This window comes from Rhinoderma darwinii, chromosome 12, assembly GCF_050947455.1.
Source record: "Rhinoderma darwinii isolate aRhiDar2 chromosome 12, aRhiDar2.hap1, whole genome shotgun sequence".
Classification (NCBI taxonomy): domain Eukaryota; kingdom Metazoa; phylum Chordata; class Amphibia; order Anura; family Rhinodermatidae; genus Rhinoderma; species Rhinoderma darwinii.
This window is the reverse complement of record NC_134698.1, coordinates 62458745-62473549: the sequence shown is the minus strand read 5'-3', so window position 1 is coordinate 62473549 and position 14805 is coordinate 62458745. Positions and strand designations below refer to the sequence as shown.

Here is a 14805-nt window from a genome sequence, read left to right as displayed (position 1 = left end):
TCGTCAAAAGAAGTGTAGGACACTTCTTGGGACGTTTTTGGAGCCGTTATCATAGACTCTATTGAAAACAGCTCCAAAAACGGCCGTAGAAAACGCAGCGAAAAACGCGAGTTGCTCAAAAATCGTCTAAAAATCAGGAGCTGTTTAGTCTGAAAACAGCTCCTGAATTTTCGAAGTTTTTGCTTGTACTCACGTTTTTTGCGGCGTCTTTTACGGATGTAAATGGAGTGTCCTGCACTTCTTTGACACGGGCGTAATTTTACGTGCCGTCTTTTGACAGCGACGCTTAAAATGACACCTCGTCTGCACAGAACATCGTAAAACCCATTGCAGGCAATGGGCAGATGTTTGCAGACGTATTGGAGCCGTCTTTTCAGGCGTAATTCGAGGCGTAAAACGCTTGAATTACATCTGAAAATACAGTAGGTCGTGTGCACATACCCTAAGAGTAATCTTTAAATTACTTTTCACTATTATATGATGTTACAGTACCATGTATCAGTCTTAGAAGTGAAGATTCCCTCTAGGAAAGCTTCAGGGGGCATCCACTTTACAGGCAACATAGCTCTTCCTCCTTTACGGTAATAGCTTGCCCTGGAAAACAGTAAAACATATATTTCCAGTAAAAGAGAACATCTCTACGAAGCATGTGACACCAATATAAATCAGTCATGATATAACAAACCATGCATGAGTTTAAGGATGATCACTTAATCAAGTGGAGATTTACCTAGACAACATTTAACATCATCTACCTGTAATCGATCACATCTAAGTTATGAACTTAGAAGTGATGGATAACAGGTGGAGCCAATCCGCTGACACTGAAACCGTCAGTCCCGCAGACCTGACGGGTACAAGATTCAGCATAAGATACAGCTGCTCTGTATACAGGATACAAAGCAGCTGTATCTCAAAAAGTAAAAATAATTTTTAATAAAAACGAATTATAAAGTTGCAGAAAACACACTGATTGACCGTTTTATTTAAAAATAAATAAATAGATTTCAAAGGTTTACATAGCCTTTAAAGCGTCTTTGAGGGTTTCAAAGAAAGGAGGGTGAGGCGCTGAGCTCGGGGATATATTTCTTCATATGATGCAATTGTGATGTAGCACAAGTTGATATGATAAAAATGTTGTGGTACTTACCGGTAAATGTCGCGAGCCATTCCAAAGTCACCTATTTTGGCCACACGTCCAGTACCGGAGTAGGTCAAAAGGCAATTTCTAGCTGCAATATCCCTAGCGGAAATATGGATAAACAAATTCCTTATTGTACTGTTATTTTGGGCACTATATAGATTTGGTGCTTGGTACTGTATGGTAGTGTTTTAGTGTATGGTGTCTATATTTGGATGTTGTATGATGTTATTATGTGTACATTGTATGGTATTGTTCTGAGCTATTTCTATTGGTCAAAATGAGGAAGGGAAGGCAGACAATGAGCCTCCACGTACCTCGATCTGATTTTACAGTTGATGTGAGCTGCATTATATTGCTCTCTAAGTATGTTCGTTATATACCTGTGAATGAAATGGTTCTCCTCTAGGTACTTGCATCCACACGCAATGTCTCTGGCCATGTTCAGCAGATCTGTCATTGTTAAGGATGATGGTTGATTCTGAAAAGGAACAAAAATAGATCAAATTAGAATCTTCTTAAAAGATTAATAGCAACCAAACACATTACTGCTGGTTACCTGTTAATTTATCCTTTTTTTCCTGTGCAGGTGTTCGGAAGAGGCAATTTTTTTTTACGTTAAAGCGCGTCTGATCAATTTCATTTTCTATGTCTTTGGGCAAAAATCTCATGATAAATTTATTCTGATCTATATCTTTGTACAGCATCTTAACAAAATGGCTGCTGATTAATATTCATTAGGGCTCCGCCATTGTCCAGCCCTTTTAGAAAACAGGATTTAGAAGTTGGTTGGTTGTTTATGTCACCTGACGTACTCTGCTGAATCTGGTTGGTCAGAGCCTTCACTGCAGCTCCACCTTGTAGACTCATTCAGACACACGCCAACATTTTAGACTCATTTACTTCAAATGCTATGTACACCTTTGAGGGCATTTTTTTTTTTTTTAAATAAATAGATTAGTCAGTGTGTTTAGTGTAACTTTGTAATTAGTCTTTATTAAAAATTTATTTTACTTTTGGAGATACAGCTGTTCTGTATAGAGAATACAGAACAGCTGTATAGTTCGCTTTACACTGAATCTGTCAGTCCCGCGGAACTAACAGGTTCAATGTCGGCGGGTCCACGCAGGATCCACCTGTAAACGATCACATCTAAGTTCATAACTTAGATGTGATGGACTACAGGTGGTCTCCAACACGCAGGACCCGCCGACACTGAACCCGTCAGGTGCACGGGACTGACGGATTCAGTGTAAAATGAGTGATGCAGCTGCTCTGTATAAAGAATACAAAACAGCTGTATCTCCAAAAGAATTATTTTTTTTTTTAATAAAGACTAATTACATTGAATGTGCTGCCTGAATCTCCTTTTGTTGGCCATTGTTGGGGACGGTTGGATCCAGTCCTGTCAGGCTTGCACTCCTACATTTGTGATCCATTCTGGTGCTGTTGCCTCTTCGTTTGGAGTGTCAGAGCTCTGACTATCACACCCCTGCCTGTCCATAAAATGCCCCATGTCCCCCCTGCCTGTCCTGAAATGCCCCTCTGACAGTACATGGGCTAATTTACATATCGGGCGCCCATCATAACGGCACCAATATCTCCAGAACGGTTTAGACTACACAGCTAATTCAAAGATGGTGCACTCAGCTGCACACGTCTGGGGTAGTTACAGTACTTCTCTTTAAAGTACTGTAACCCTTTAACATTTAGTTCTTGATAATTGACCCAATACATTAGAGTACTTTATCCAAACCCACTGTAAAGGATGCGATTATGAGAACACAATATTAGGACATTGGTATTTAAGCTATTCCTTACTATAATCTACTGTATGCTTTAACTTTAACTAAACAATAATCTTTGTTAGTATGAACTCACCACTAGTGGCCGATTTTTCCTGAGGAAGGTTTTCATATCCCCCCCAGACATAAGCTCGAGTAGGATGAAGCGAGGCAGAGTCTGCAGGCTTACTCCAATACAACGCACAATATTCTGATGATTGAACTTACTGTATGCAAGAAACAGGAGAAAGCTATTAGTATTTGGTTTGCTTCAAAAATGACTTTTGACTCTCCCTTTCTAGACCAATGGATGTACCTATGACTTATGTTACCCTATCCTTTGAGGGGGGGGGGGGGGTTCTTGACTTTTGACTTACCTTGATCAGTAGTTCTATTAAACGTGCTATTTTCTCTATTATATTTTCAGTGCAATTTCTGAATTGCATGCACAACTTTTATGACACGTGTGATTGGTGGGGATCTAGCTGCTGGTACTCCCACAATCCTGAGAACACATGCAATCCCTTTAACTGGTTTTAGTGGAGGAGTAAATAAATGTGCAGGTTTGGTCCTTCTCTATGAATGGGAGTTGCAAAAACCTCCGGCCGATTTCTGTAATTCCCATTCACTTCAATGTAGACTCACTGTGCATGTGAAACCACTTCTCCCCCAAAATTAGGGAATGAGATCCCTGCTTTTTTTTAGGATGGGTAAGAGTTTCATCAGCTGAATTCCCATCAATTAATGTTTATAATGTGTTTAATTGAGAATTTTTTTTGTTGGGTAATGATCTGCAAATGATTTACATAATCAAACTGCATTCAAAATGGAACTACTATTACCAGTTAAAGGGTAACTAAGCTTTCAAAAAACTTCTGACATGTGATGGTGACATGTCAGAAGTTTTGAACGTTGGGGGTCCGAGCACTGAGACCCCCACCGATTGCTAAAACAAAGCGGCAGAAGGGCTTAGTTTCTGAACGGATTTTCTCGGAAAGCCGAGCAATTGGTGTACGGGCTCATAGACTTGAACCCGTACACCAATTGCTCGGATTTCCGTGAAAAATCGTTAAGAAACTAAGCGGCTTAGCGCCCACCGAGCGCTTCGGCTGCTTCATTTTAGCGATCAGTGGGGGCCTCAGTGCTCAGACACCCCCCCGATCAAAACTTCTGACATGTCACTATGACATGTCAGAAGATTTTGGAACCTTTAGTTACTCTTTAAGGTTTGCAGTTATGTAGACTCTAGATGGCACTCAATGTCCAATATAAATCAATGCTATTAGGTTTTGTTGATTAGATGGGATGTTAAATACGTTAGTGTCAAAAAAGTATGACACCATTATTGGCTAACCAGAAAAATAATATATGCAAGCTTTCAGAGCACACAGGCTCCTTCGTTAGGCAAGTTTACAAATAAATGACTTAGAAAAGAGCACAACATTTAAAATGTTACACAAAGACAATTAGTACATGAGGTGATACATCATTAAGATAAGCCGGGGCAATAAAACTGAGGTTATAGGAGTGATGACTTAAGGCCCTTTTACACCGGCAGATATGCGGGCGGTGTAGCCGAGCGCCGATCAACAAGACATGGTTGATCGGCGCTCGTTTGCTCCTGTCACACGGAGCTATGGATGGGAACGAGCTTTCCTTACTCTGATCGCTCGTCCCCATCCATTATTATCATGTCGGCAGCGCGTCTCCCTGTTTACACAGCGAGAGGAGCTGCCGACAACGATAATATTTGACTTTTTTAAAACGATACAACCAGCAGATGATCGAGCGTTTTCTGCTGATCGTTCCCGTTTACACAGGGCAGATATCAGCAACGAGTGTTTTATGAACGCTCGTCTGCGCGATAATCTGCCAGTGTAAAACCCCCTTTAGGAGTTAAGGCATCTGGAGTCAGTCTGATGGGGGATGTGACGTGTGTCCATGTAGTGGCTCATAAATCCTGGTGTTAGATTGAGGCCTTGTGTCAATGACTGCAATTTTATCATCAGCTTGAATCCCCAAATTTTTCTTTCTCTCTGTCGTTCTTAAAATGACCCTTCAGTATTAGGACCTTTAAATCTGCCAAACTGTGATCAGGTCCAGAGAAGTGTTTTCTCACGGGTGTATCCACCTCCTGTTTTATTGTATGTCTGCGGAGATTCATCCTGGTTTGTAGTTTTTGTATGGTTTCTCCAATGTAGATTCCTTTATTGATGCACCTTGTACACAGGACCATGTACACTACATTGGAGGATGTACAGGAGAACGTGCCAGTGATTTTATAGTCCTGCTGCGTGTTTGGTATCTGGATGGTGTTTGATGACCAGATGTTGCTACAGGTCTTGTATTTTCTACTGTTGCAAGGAAAAGTCACAATTGAGAACAGTTTGAGTTGCCACTAAACCTTCTTGATCTGATAGGCTGGGTTCACATGGCATTTTAATGGGGTTTTTAGCATGTGTTTTTTGTTTTGGTTGACGAACTTCCATTGGGAGACATGGGAGTTCATCTACTAAAACTGCATTCTAAAAACGCAACAAAAACGCACCCAGCCATAGAGGCTTGTTGTCAGCCTACAATGAGCTGCAATCTCAATGCAACTAGGGTGATTGTTTGGCAAAACATTGCCTAATACCTGTCCCATCCCATTACTAAAGCTGTGTCTGTCCTTTTTACAGGTGAACACCATAATAATTATTTTGTTCGAAAAACCATGAAAACCTCCATAACTAAATATATGAAATTACACATCCTGTCCACAAGGGAGGCTGCAGCATTCTCAATCTCATCACAATCTAGATTTGGATCAACAGTTAAATTGTTACCTGATTATAAGTGCCTCCATAAGAAAGTCCATTTCATCCTGTTCGGAGCAGATTTCTGGCAGAGTCTACAAGAAGTAGATAAGATATTGTAGAAAGCATAAAACATGAGTACTGCACATCCTGCAGTTCTATACAGTATTGTTAGCACAAATGAAGGCCAATCCAAATCGGCAGATATCCTCAGATGGCACAAAAAGTAAAACTGTATCTTGGAAAAATCAAGTTAATTTTCATCAAAGTTGAGCTAAGAAGTGACATAGCTTGCCGTATTTGGTCCCCAGTGCAAAAGCTAAACCTGCCCCCCCCCCACCTTACTATCTGTGACCTTATACGCACCATATATGTTGACATAAAACTAGGCAAGACCTATACATATATGTCGGGAATGCTCCCGGCTTATATGTCAAATGTATAAATTTCTTTTAATAGGCCGATGTATGTGGAAAGAGTGTCCTTTTGGCATATGTCACAGCAGTATATGTCAGTATACCTTTTTCCTCACTGTATTGATAAGACTAGCCGACTACACTATTCAATACAGAGGATGCTGCCAAAAAGTAATAAAAAAACATGTACTACGAGGTATATGTTTTTTTTACAATAGGAGTTAACAGTAACTGTATGGTTTTTGGTTGCATATATCACAGATTTTTGTGGCGTAAAACGTTGTCTGAGCAGAGCCAAAAGGCAGGATAATATTCAAACTAAAGACGCAAAGTAACTTATTCATGAATATATCACATTCGATAAAATTAAAACTGAACTCGGGATTTATGTTGGAAATTTATATGATGAATTAAAGGAACACTGTGTAATGTCAGCACAGGGCCTGAGGGGGCAGTGTATGACACAAAGACGGTTTCTTTGTGGTTCTTTTAATCCTTGTGCATGTACTGCCCCCTCAGGCTCTGCACTAGACACAACACAGTGAAACTTTTCTATGTCCGCCACTGGTTGGAGCTATGTCCATAAACATCTTGAGTGAATGAAACAGCACGGCATTATAAATTGCTGTGACATTTTGGGTGGGGTGGCTGGAGTCATATGTTTCCTATATTATACTAATCGCACATCCTAACCCAATTTGCTCCTGAGTATAAACCATATCCTAATTCTCCAAGTAAAAAACAACCTTTGATGGCCATTACTGAATAGAAGCTGCAGTCATATTGTCCAGTTAAGTGACCTTTTGTATAATGAGGGTATTTGTTCTACACAGGCCAATTAAGTGTCACATGGAAATAATTTAACTGGAAGGGGTCCGGGGTGTGTGTCACATCACATGATAGCCAAATATCAAAGGAGGGTTCAGCCATGTTTCATAGAGTCTACCAATGATCTCATCTAGTAAACTAAACCCCCTTTGGCACTGCTCGGAGATTTCTGTTACTGGAAATATAACAACAATTTAAGCAATGGGCCTAAGCAATTCATTTGAATGGCCCTTTGCTAAACATGTGTTGTGCCAGATATACAGTTAAAAGAAATGTATGAGCAATTCCAAACAAAGTCCATACCCACGTGAGAGTGTTTTAAGGTGAAAATTGCAAAGTTCCTTAGATCCTGACCCCTGGTTTAGCTCTTGCTAAATCTAATACACAGGGGGTCCTGAGGCCGGGCCGTGACAGATTAAAAAAAATAATGAAAAAAAAGTACAATGATATGTACTCACCTTGATAGCTACTTGCAAGGGATTGGGGTCTCCAGAAATGCCAACCACTAGCCCCTCATAAACTTCACCAAAAGCACCATGACCAAGGGCCCTAGTGAGAAGAAAAAAAATATGTTTTATTTGAACTTCTTAAAGGGGTATTCCGAACACAGACATTTATGGCACTGGCTCAGCTGTCACTATAACCACTATAGACTCATGCACGAGTCATTACAAGACACAGCTCTGATAACTGTACAGAAAGTCTAACAATTTTTTATCCACAATGAAGGTCCTCATTGAATGACAGCAAGCAGAGATATTGAAAACTGTAAGTATTCGACACAAAAAGTATATTGGAAAATTGTATAACTTTCATTCTGCAAAGAAAAGCGGAATACCCTTTAAACCTAATTTAAGGTCGGTCTCTTGTATTTTTGGGCTTAGTACAATTTTGAACTTCCTAGTTTCAACTCAGCCCTTTCCTTCTTGAACTATATAAAAATGTGACTGATTCCCGGTTTATTATTAGTTCGCTGCAGTCCTGTATTACCTGAGCAAGGTGATATTTTTCCGGGGAACTTCCTTCAATTCACTTAAACCAGCTCCTTTCCCGGCAAAGCAGTAGTTAGGGTTGTAGTCAGTCATGATAATGGAGCTCCGGATCTTACTTAGTTTATACTCCGTGCTCTGTAATCTCACCCGTGCTCCCTCGAGCTGCTTCTTCTTACGGTGGTAAACTGAGAGGCAAGGGGACGGAAGGATACAGTAAATATTCCAGTTCAAACTATTGCAAGACTGCATGTAAAGAGCAACTATGTTAGCATGGCAGTATTGTATGGGATCTTTAATAGTTCATTAGTAGAGACAGGTGACACTTGTGGACATGTAAACCTGAATTAGGACTATGAATGACACATGGCTGTAGCCCATATAAGATATTAGGTAAGAGTAAGAATTCCAACTGGTTAAAAGATAATCCGTCACGATGGAACAAATTCTTTTATTGCAGAACTATGCCCACTTTGACTCAGAAGCGCCCCCTGTCGCATGTGATGGCCATTGTCCAGAGATTTAGTCCTCTAAGGGTTTTCAAGATGTACAAATGCCATGAAATTTTACATGGGAAACTAAATGTTCATAATGGTAGGGAATGGGTAATAGCAGGTTTTTACGACGTCTCCTGTATATATGAGATGTGGTCTCTTATATGCAATGTTCGGTTATCCACATACAAGAGGCAGCATGGAATTTTATTAAATACATCAGGTCAGTCATTAAATATATTTAATGAAATTCCTCTAACATGTGGACGAAACTACAAAGACTATGCCTTGAGGACCAGAACAACGTCTTGATTTTTTCCTCTTTTCATCCCGGTGCTCATAACTTTTTTATTTTTTGCTAAACTTAGCTGTATGAGCCGTTGTTAAGGATCTGCCAGGCACAGCTTAGTCTCACAGACATAGAAAACGCCCATAGGTAATCAGTCTGCACCTGCTTCTATGTCTGTGAGACTGACTCCATCTTCCACCACTCAGGATGGCAGGCTTAGGAGTGGGAGAGCCTATCACAGCCTGGCCAGACGGAGCTAGCTCCCGCCCTCTGTCTATACCTGCCTTTCCTGTTCCTCCTTGCTTGTGATTCTTCTCTGTTGTTTTCCTGGCCCTGCTGCAGCTTCTTGAACTACTTGTCCCTGCTTCGTATTGACCCTGGCTTACTGACTACTCTTCTGCTCTGCGTTTGGTACCTCGTACACTCCTGGTTTGACTCGGCTTGTTCACTACTCTCCTGCTCTGCGTTTGGCACCTCGTACTCTCCTGGTTTGACTCGGCTCGTTTACTACTCTTGTTGCTCACGGTGTTGCCATGGGCAACTGCCCCGTTTCCCTTTGTTCTGTGTTTCCTTGTCTGGTTGTCTGTCGTGCACTTATTGAGTGTAGGGACCGTCGCCCAGTTGACATCAAGTGAACACCTGTCCTAGGCGTAAGAATAAGCAGCTGGAAAACTTCCGCGCCTAAGTGATCATCGGGGAGGTCACTTGGGCGCACAGGTATTTCCCGTAAATATGAAACTTAATAAAATCTTGCTTCCCTTTCAGGTCTCTTTTGGTGGTAGGTCTGCTACCGGCAGTGCCTTCGTGGATTCAGGGTCGTCTGCTAATATCATGTCTGTGGAATTTGCTATGTCTCTAGCTATGCCTTTGATTGATTTTTACCTAAACCTGTCCCGGTAGTGGGTATCGACTCCACACCTCTTGCTAATGGTTATTTTACACAGCATACCCCTGTTTTTGAACTCCTTGTTGGCTCCATGATTTTTGGAGCAGTGCTCTGTACTGTTGATGCAGGGATTATCGTCCGATTTGGTTTTAGGCCTTCCCTGGTTGCAGTTACATAATCCCACGTTTGACTGGAATACTGGGGAGCTTACCAAATGGGGTAATGAATGCTTGACGTCATGTTTTTCTGTTAATTCTATTTCTCCCCCTGAGGAGGTGAACACGCTACCTGAGTTTGTTCAGGACTTCGCTGATATTTTCTCTAAGGAGGCCTCCGAAGTGTTGCCTCCTCATAGAGAATACGATTGCGCTATCGATTTGGTACCAGGAGCTAAGCTCCCTAAGGGTAGGATATTTAATCTCTCTTGTCCCGAACGTGAAGCCATGAGAGAGTATATCCAGGAATGCCTGGCCAAGGGTTACATTCGCCCCTCTACTTCTCCGGTAGGTGCTGGCTTCTTCTTCGTAGGGAAGAAGGATGGTGGTCTTAGGCCTTGCATTGACTACCGTAACTTGAATAAGGTCTCCTTCCGACTGGAGTTGCCCCCATCTTTTCGAGTACACGACGTGTTTCATGCCTCCCTCCTTAAACGCTGCTCCCCGTCCTTGGCTCCCTCGAGGAAACCTCCTGTCCCCGTTCTCACCCCTGAGGGGGTAGAATTCGAGGTGGCCAAGATTGTGGACAGCAAGATGGTCCAAGGCTCCCTCCAGTACCTGGTCCATTGGAGAGGATAGGGGCCTGAGGAGAGGACTTGGGTACCCGCCCGGGATGTTCACGCTGGGGTATTGGTCAGGAGGTTCCACCTTCGTTTCCCCAATAAACCAGGTCCATCTAGAAAGGGTCCGGTGGCCCCTCATAAAAAGGGGGGTACTGTTAAGGATCTGCCAGGCACAGCTTCTGTATCCACGCCCATAGGTAATCAGTCTGCACCTGCTTCTATGTCTGTGAGACTGACTCCATCTTCCACCACTCAGGATGGCAGGCTTAGGAGTGGGAGAGCCTATCACAGCCTGGCCAGATGGAGCTAGCTCCTGCCCTCTGTCTATTTATACCTGCCTTTCCTGTTCCTCCTTGCTTGTGATTCTTCTCTGTTGGTTTCCTGGCCCTGCTGCAGCTTCTTGAACTACTTGTCCCTGCTTCGTATTGACCCTGGCTTACTGACTACTCTTCTGCTCTGCGTTTGGTACCTCGTACACTCCTGGTTTGACTCGGCTTGTTCACTACTCTCCTGCTCTGCGTTTGGCACCTCGTACTCTCCTGGTTTGACTTGGCTCGTTTACTACTCTTGTTGCTCACGGTGTTGCCGTGGGCAACTGCCCGTTTCCCTTTGTTCTGTGTTTCCTTGTCTGGTTGTCTGTCGTGCACTTATTGAGTGTAGGGACCGTCGCCCAGTTGTACCCCGTCGCCTAGGGCGGGTCGTTGCAAGTAGGCAGGGACTGAGTGGCGGGTAGTTTAGGGCGCACTTGTCTGTTTCCCTATCCCTGTCATTACACCCGTATTAGCCAATAGAAGCTCGCAGGTCCTTCATTCTTAGCCTCACTGACATACACACAGTTTTACACCAGGTTCCCATGATAACCCAGTCATTTTTGTTTTACATCGGGTTTCCATAACAATCCAGCCGTCTTTCTTTACTCGCTGTGAATGGACTGTACCTATACTACACTGTACCTATACTGGATTTCAGCATTCTCATAAATTGAACCCCTTTCAGACCAGTCATGCCTCTAAAAAGGAACCCTGCTGACGCATATCAGTAGAAACACAACGTTTTTAACCACACAAAAAACAAACAAATAGATCCGTGCGAAGCCGGTATTTAATTACTCTGCTAGTATTTAATAAAATTAGTTTTTTGTGTTTCATTTTTATTTATTGATTTTTATTTCACATTACTTTTTGAAAAATTGATTTAACTTTTTTTAGCCACATAGAGGGATTTTTTTTTCTTTTAATTTAATGCAATTGTGGCATATAGCTATATGCCAGTACATAGTCTGTGTACTGAGAAGACACAGCCAGTTGCTAGGGCTTACCTTAAAGGGGTTTTCCACCTTCTTACAACTGACAACAGTAAATCATCGGTGCAGGTCCGACACCCAGACCCCGCACCGATCAGCCGCTCCGGTGGCCTGCGGGCACCGGATGTTATGGCACATAATGATATGTACGGAGGCGGAAGCAGATGGCTCCGTACATTGCATAGCGGCTGCGCTGCAGAACTGCAGGCCTGCTCCTATTTAGTTGATACAGTACTGCAGCTCGGCCGCTATTCCGTGGCAGGAGCCAACCGCTTCCGGCATGTACGTCCGGTGCACAGAGGAACCGGACCAGCTAAACCGGTGGATAGGTCATCAGTTGTCAGAAGGTGGAAAACCCCTTTAATATGCCCTAACAACAGGAAATATGGTCAGACAGTCCTAGGGTCCTTCAATTGACGCAGGCTGTCTGCCCATAGAAGGTATATTCCTTAATTGCGTCACAGGAATTCCCTGTGACGCGATCAAAGTGGGGTTCCCCTTCTCATTTTCCCTTTGAATGCCCCGATCAGAGTTTTTTCCGGTCTCCGCCGTTAGAGCGAGGCTGCGGCTGTATATTATAGCCGTTGCCCCGCACCTGATCGCACAGGCACACTTCCTATGCTTGTGCGATCAGCATGACATGTATGCTCATCATGATACGGTAACATCCTGCCGCTCATGACGTACATACACGTCATGTGTCATCAACCAGTTAAGATGGCAGAAATAATTTTAAAGTTTTTACAAACAATAAGTAGATTAATTGTAAAACTTTAATATGTGATACATTTTGTTTAAGTGGTATCCTAGCAACACTCAGTTCCATCAAGTAAATGCAGTACCTGCACTGCACAGTGCTGGGCCAGGGGGAGGCGCTGTGGAGGGAGAAAATCTTAAAGGGGATCCTAATGATATACCATAACTTGCTATTGTTGAAAAGCCCTTTTAATGGAAGGTTTCTAAAAATATAACATCATACACATTCAGGAGTGCTGAAACAGCTTTCTTCATCGGTAATGTGAGAGAATGAAAGGTATTTACTTTACAAGAAATGCTCCAAGATATAGAAATACATTCATTATATCAACTAGTAGTGGGATTGACTATTATTCTGTGTTATACCACTGTGCTATCTAATAACCCTATAGATTCAATATGGCAGATACATTTTTTTTTAATCAGTTCAAGTTTATTCAACAAAACTCCACATTATTACAGGTCATTGTACGTTCTCATACAGTGTACAAGCAATTTTCAACAGACCCAATTCTTTACATTTAACCAAACATTCCCTTCCCCCCAACTCCCCCCTGTATCCCCCCCAGCCGATCTCCTCAGTACCACTTTTCCAATCCTCTCCCCTCAGTGGCCCTATACCTGCACTTGTTGCCTTAGTGTCATTAGCTCCACAGAAGCATACCCAGATTGATCAATCCACCTAGCCCATTGTTTGTCGAACTTGACCCTGGACCCCCTCTTGGAGTATATCCTATACTCCATCAGAACCTGTGAGTTAAGTGCCCCTATGATTTCTTGTTTTGATGGTGGCTCCGCATCCAGCCAGTGCTTTGCAATTCCTTTCCGAACTTGATACAGTATTTTAGCAATTGCCAACCCTGACATCCTATCTCCCCCCAAATCTCCAACATACCCTAGCAGCATTACTACCGGATCCCATGGGATCTGTACCTCAAACACTCTCCCCACTAGTTCCAATATTTCCGTCCACAGACTCCCCAGCTTCCCACATGTCCAGAACATATGAAGGATGTCTGCTTTTTCTTCCGGGCACCTAGGGCACTTTGCATCCGCTCTTAATCCCATTTGTTTCAGCACCCACGGGGTCCTGTACACCCTATGTATCAGAAACAACTGCGATCTTCGTTGTGCTACATTAATGGACAAAGTACATGTTGCTGCCAATACCGCCTCCCAGTGGTCTGTTGTAATAGGACCCACATCCCTCTCCCATATTGCTTTCACTGTTGCCATAGGATCTCCCAGATGTTCCACCAACAACCTGCGATAAACCAATGAGATTAATCCTTTTGATGATACTGCCTTTGCAATATGCTCCAACACCCCCGCTGCATGCATCGTCAGGTCCACACTGACCGCTTGTGTCTGCACTGCGTGCCGAATCTGCAGGTACTGATAAAACATGCGGGAGTCCAGTTGAAATTCCTCCCTTACTTGCTGAAAAGATTTGAGTATGTCTCCCTCATACAACTGATTCAACCGTATTATGCCTTGCTGCTCCCACCCCTGCATCCCTTCCAATTTACCCAATTCCCCCAAATAAGCATTCCTCCAGAGCGGTGTATATTTAGTGCACTCCCCTATCCCCAGCAATTGCTTGCACTGCCACCACACCTTATGTATGAGAAGCAGAGTGGGTCTGGTACTCGCCATCTGTTTATATCTGTGCGCTTCCAGTCCTGCCAACGGGTTCTCCCCCCCCCCAGATATGATAGAATGCGCGCACTGGACCCCCATGTCTCTTCCTGCTCCCACCCCCAGAAATGCTGACATTGGGCAGCTAAATAATACACCCAAGCATTGGGAACAGCCAGGCCCCCCTCCTCCTTTGGCAGCTGTAATTTCTCCAGTTTAATCCTAGGTACCCCCTTCTTCCATACTAGGTCTCTAAAAAGGTTATGCAATCTCCTGAACCAATATTTGGGGATCCATACCGGTGAGTTATGTAGGACATACAACACCTGGGGCATAAGGATCATTTTAATCAAATTTGTCCTACCCAGAGCCGATAGGGGCAACTTATTCCACGCCTCTACTTTGGCTTTTATCTTTGTTAACAGTGGCATTACATTAAGGGACATATAATCCTGTACTTTCGCCGTCACCCTCACCCCCAAATACTTAAACTCCTTCACCACAGGTATCTCCACCTCCTCTTCCCCATTCTGAATATCCCCCGGGTCCATGAGCATTAGGGCCGATTTTGACCAATTAATGAGTAGTCCTGAATATTTCCCAAACCGCTTAATTAGGGCCATCACTAACGGTAATGTGCGTTCGGTATCCGCCATGAATAGCAGCATATCATCTGCGTATAATGCAATTCTTTCCTCCACCCCCCCA

The 14805-nt window shown here is 43.1% G+C and overlaps 1 protein-coding gene across 2 annotated transcripts in view; it reads right to left on the bottom strand.

Moving 5' to 3' along the window:
* Positions 1–14805, bottom strand: part of LTK (leukocyte receptor tyrosine kinase) — a 143716-nt gene that overhangs the window by 9661 nt on the left and 119250 nt on the right. For both annotated transcript variants that reach the window (XM_075844933.1, XM_075844934.1), the window contains 7 exons: positions 7955–8141; positions 7423–7513; positions 5751–5815; positions 3023–3152; positions 1525–1622; positions 1151–1243; positions 493–594 (listed from right to left, as the gene is read on the bottom strand). In XM_075844933.1, the coding sequence (XP_075701048.1) occupies positions 493–594; positions 1151–1243; positions 1525–1622; positions 3023–3152; positions 5751–5815; positions 7423–7513; positions 7955–8141 (766 nt within the window). The remainder of the gene's footprint in view (positions 1–492; positions 595–1150; positions 1244–1524; positions 1623–3022; positions 3153–5750; positions 5816–7422; positions 7514–7954; positions 8142–14805) is intronic.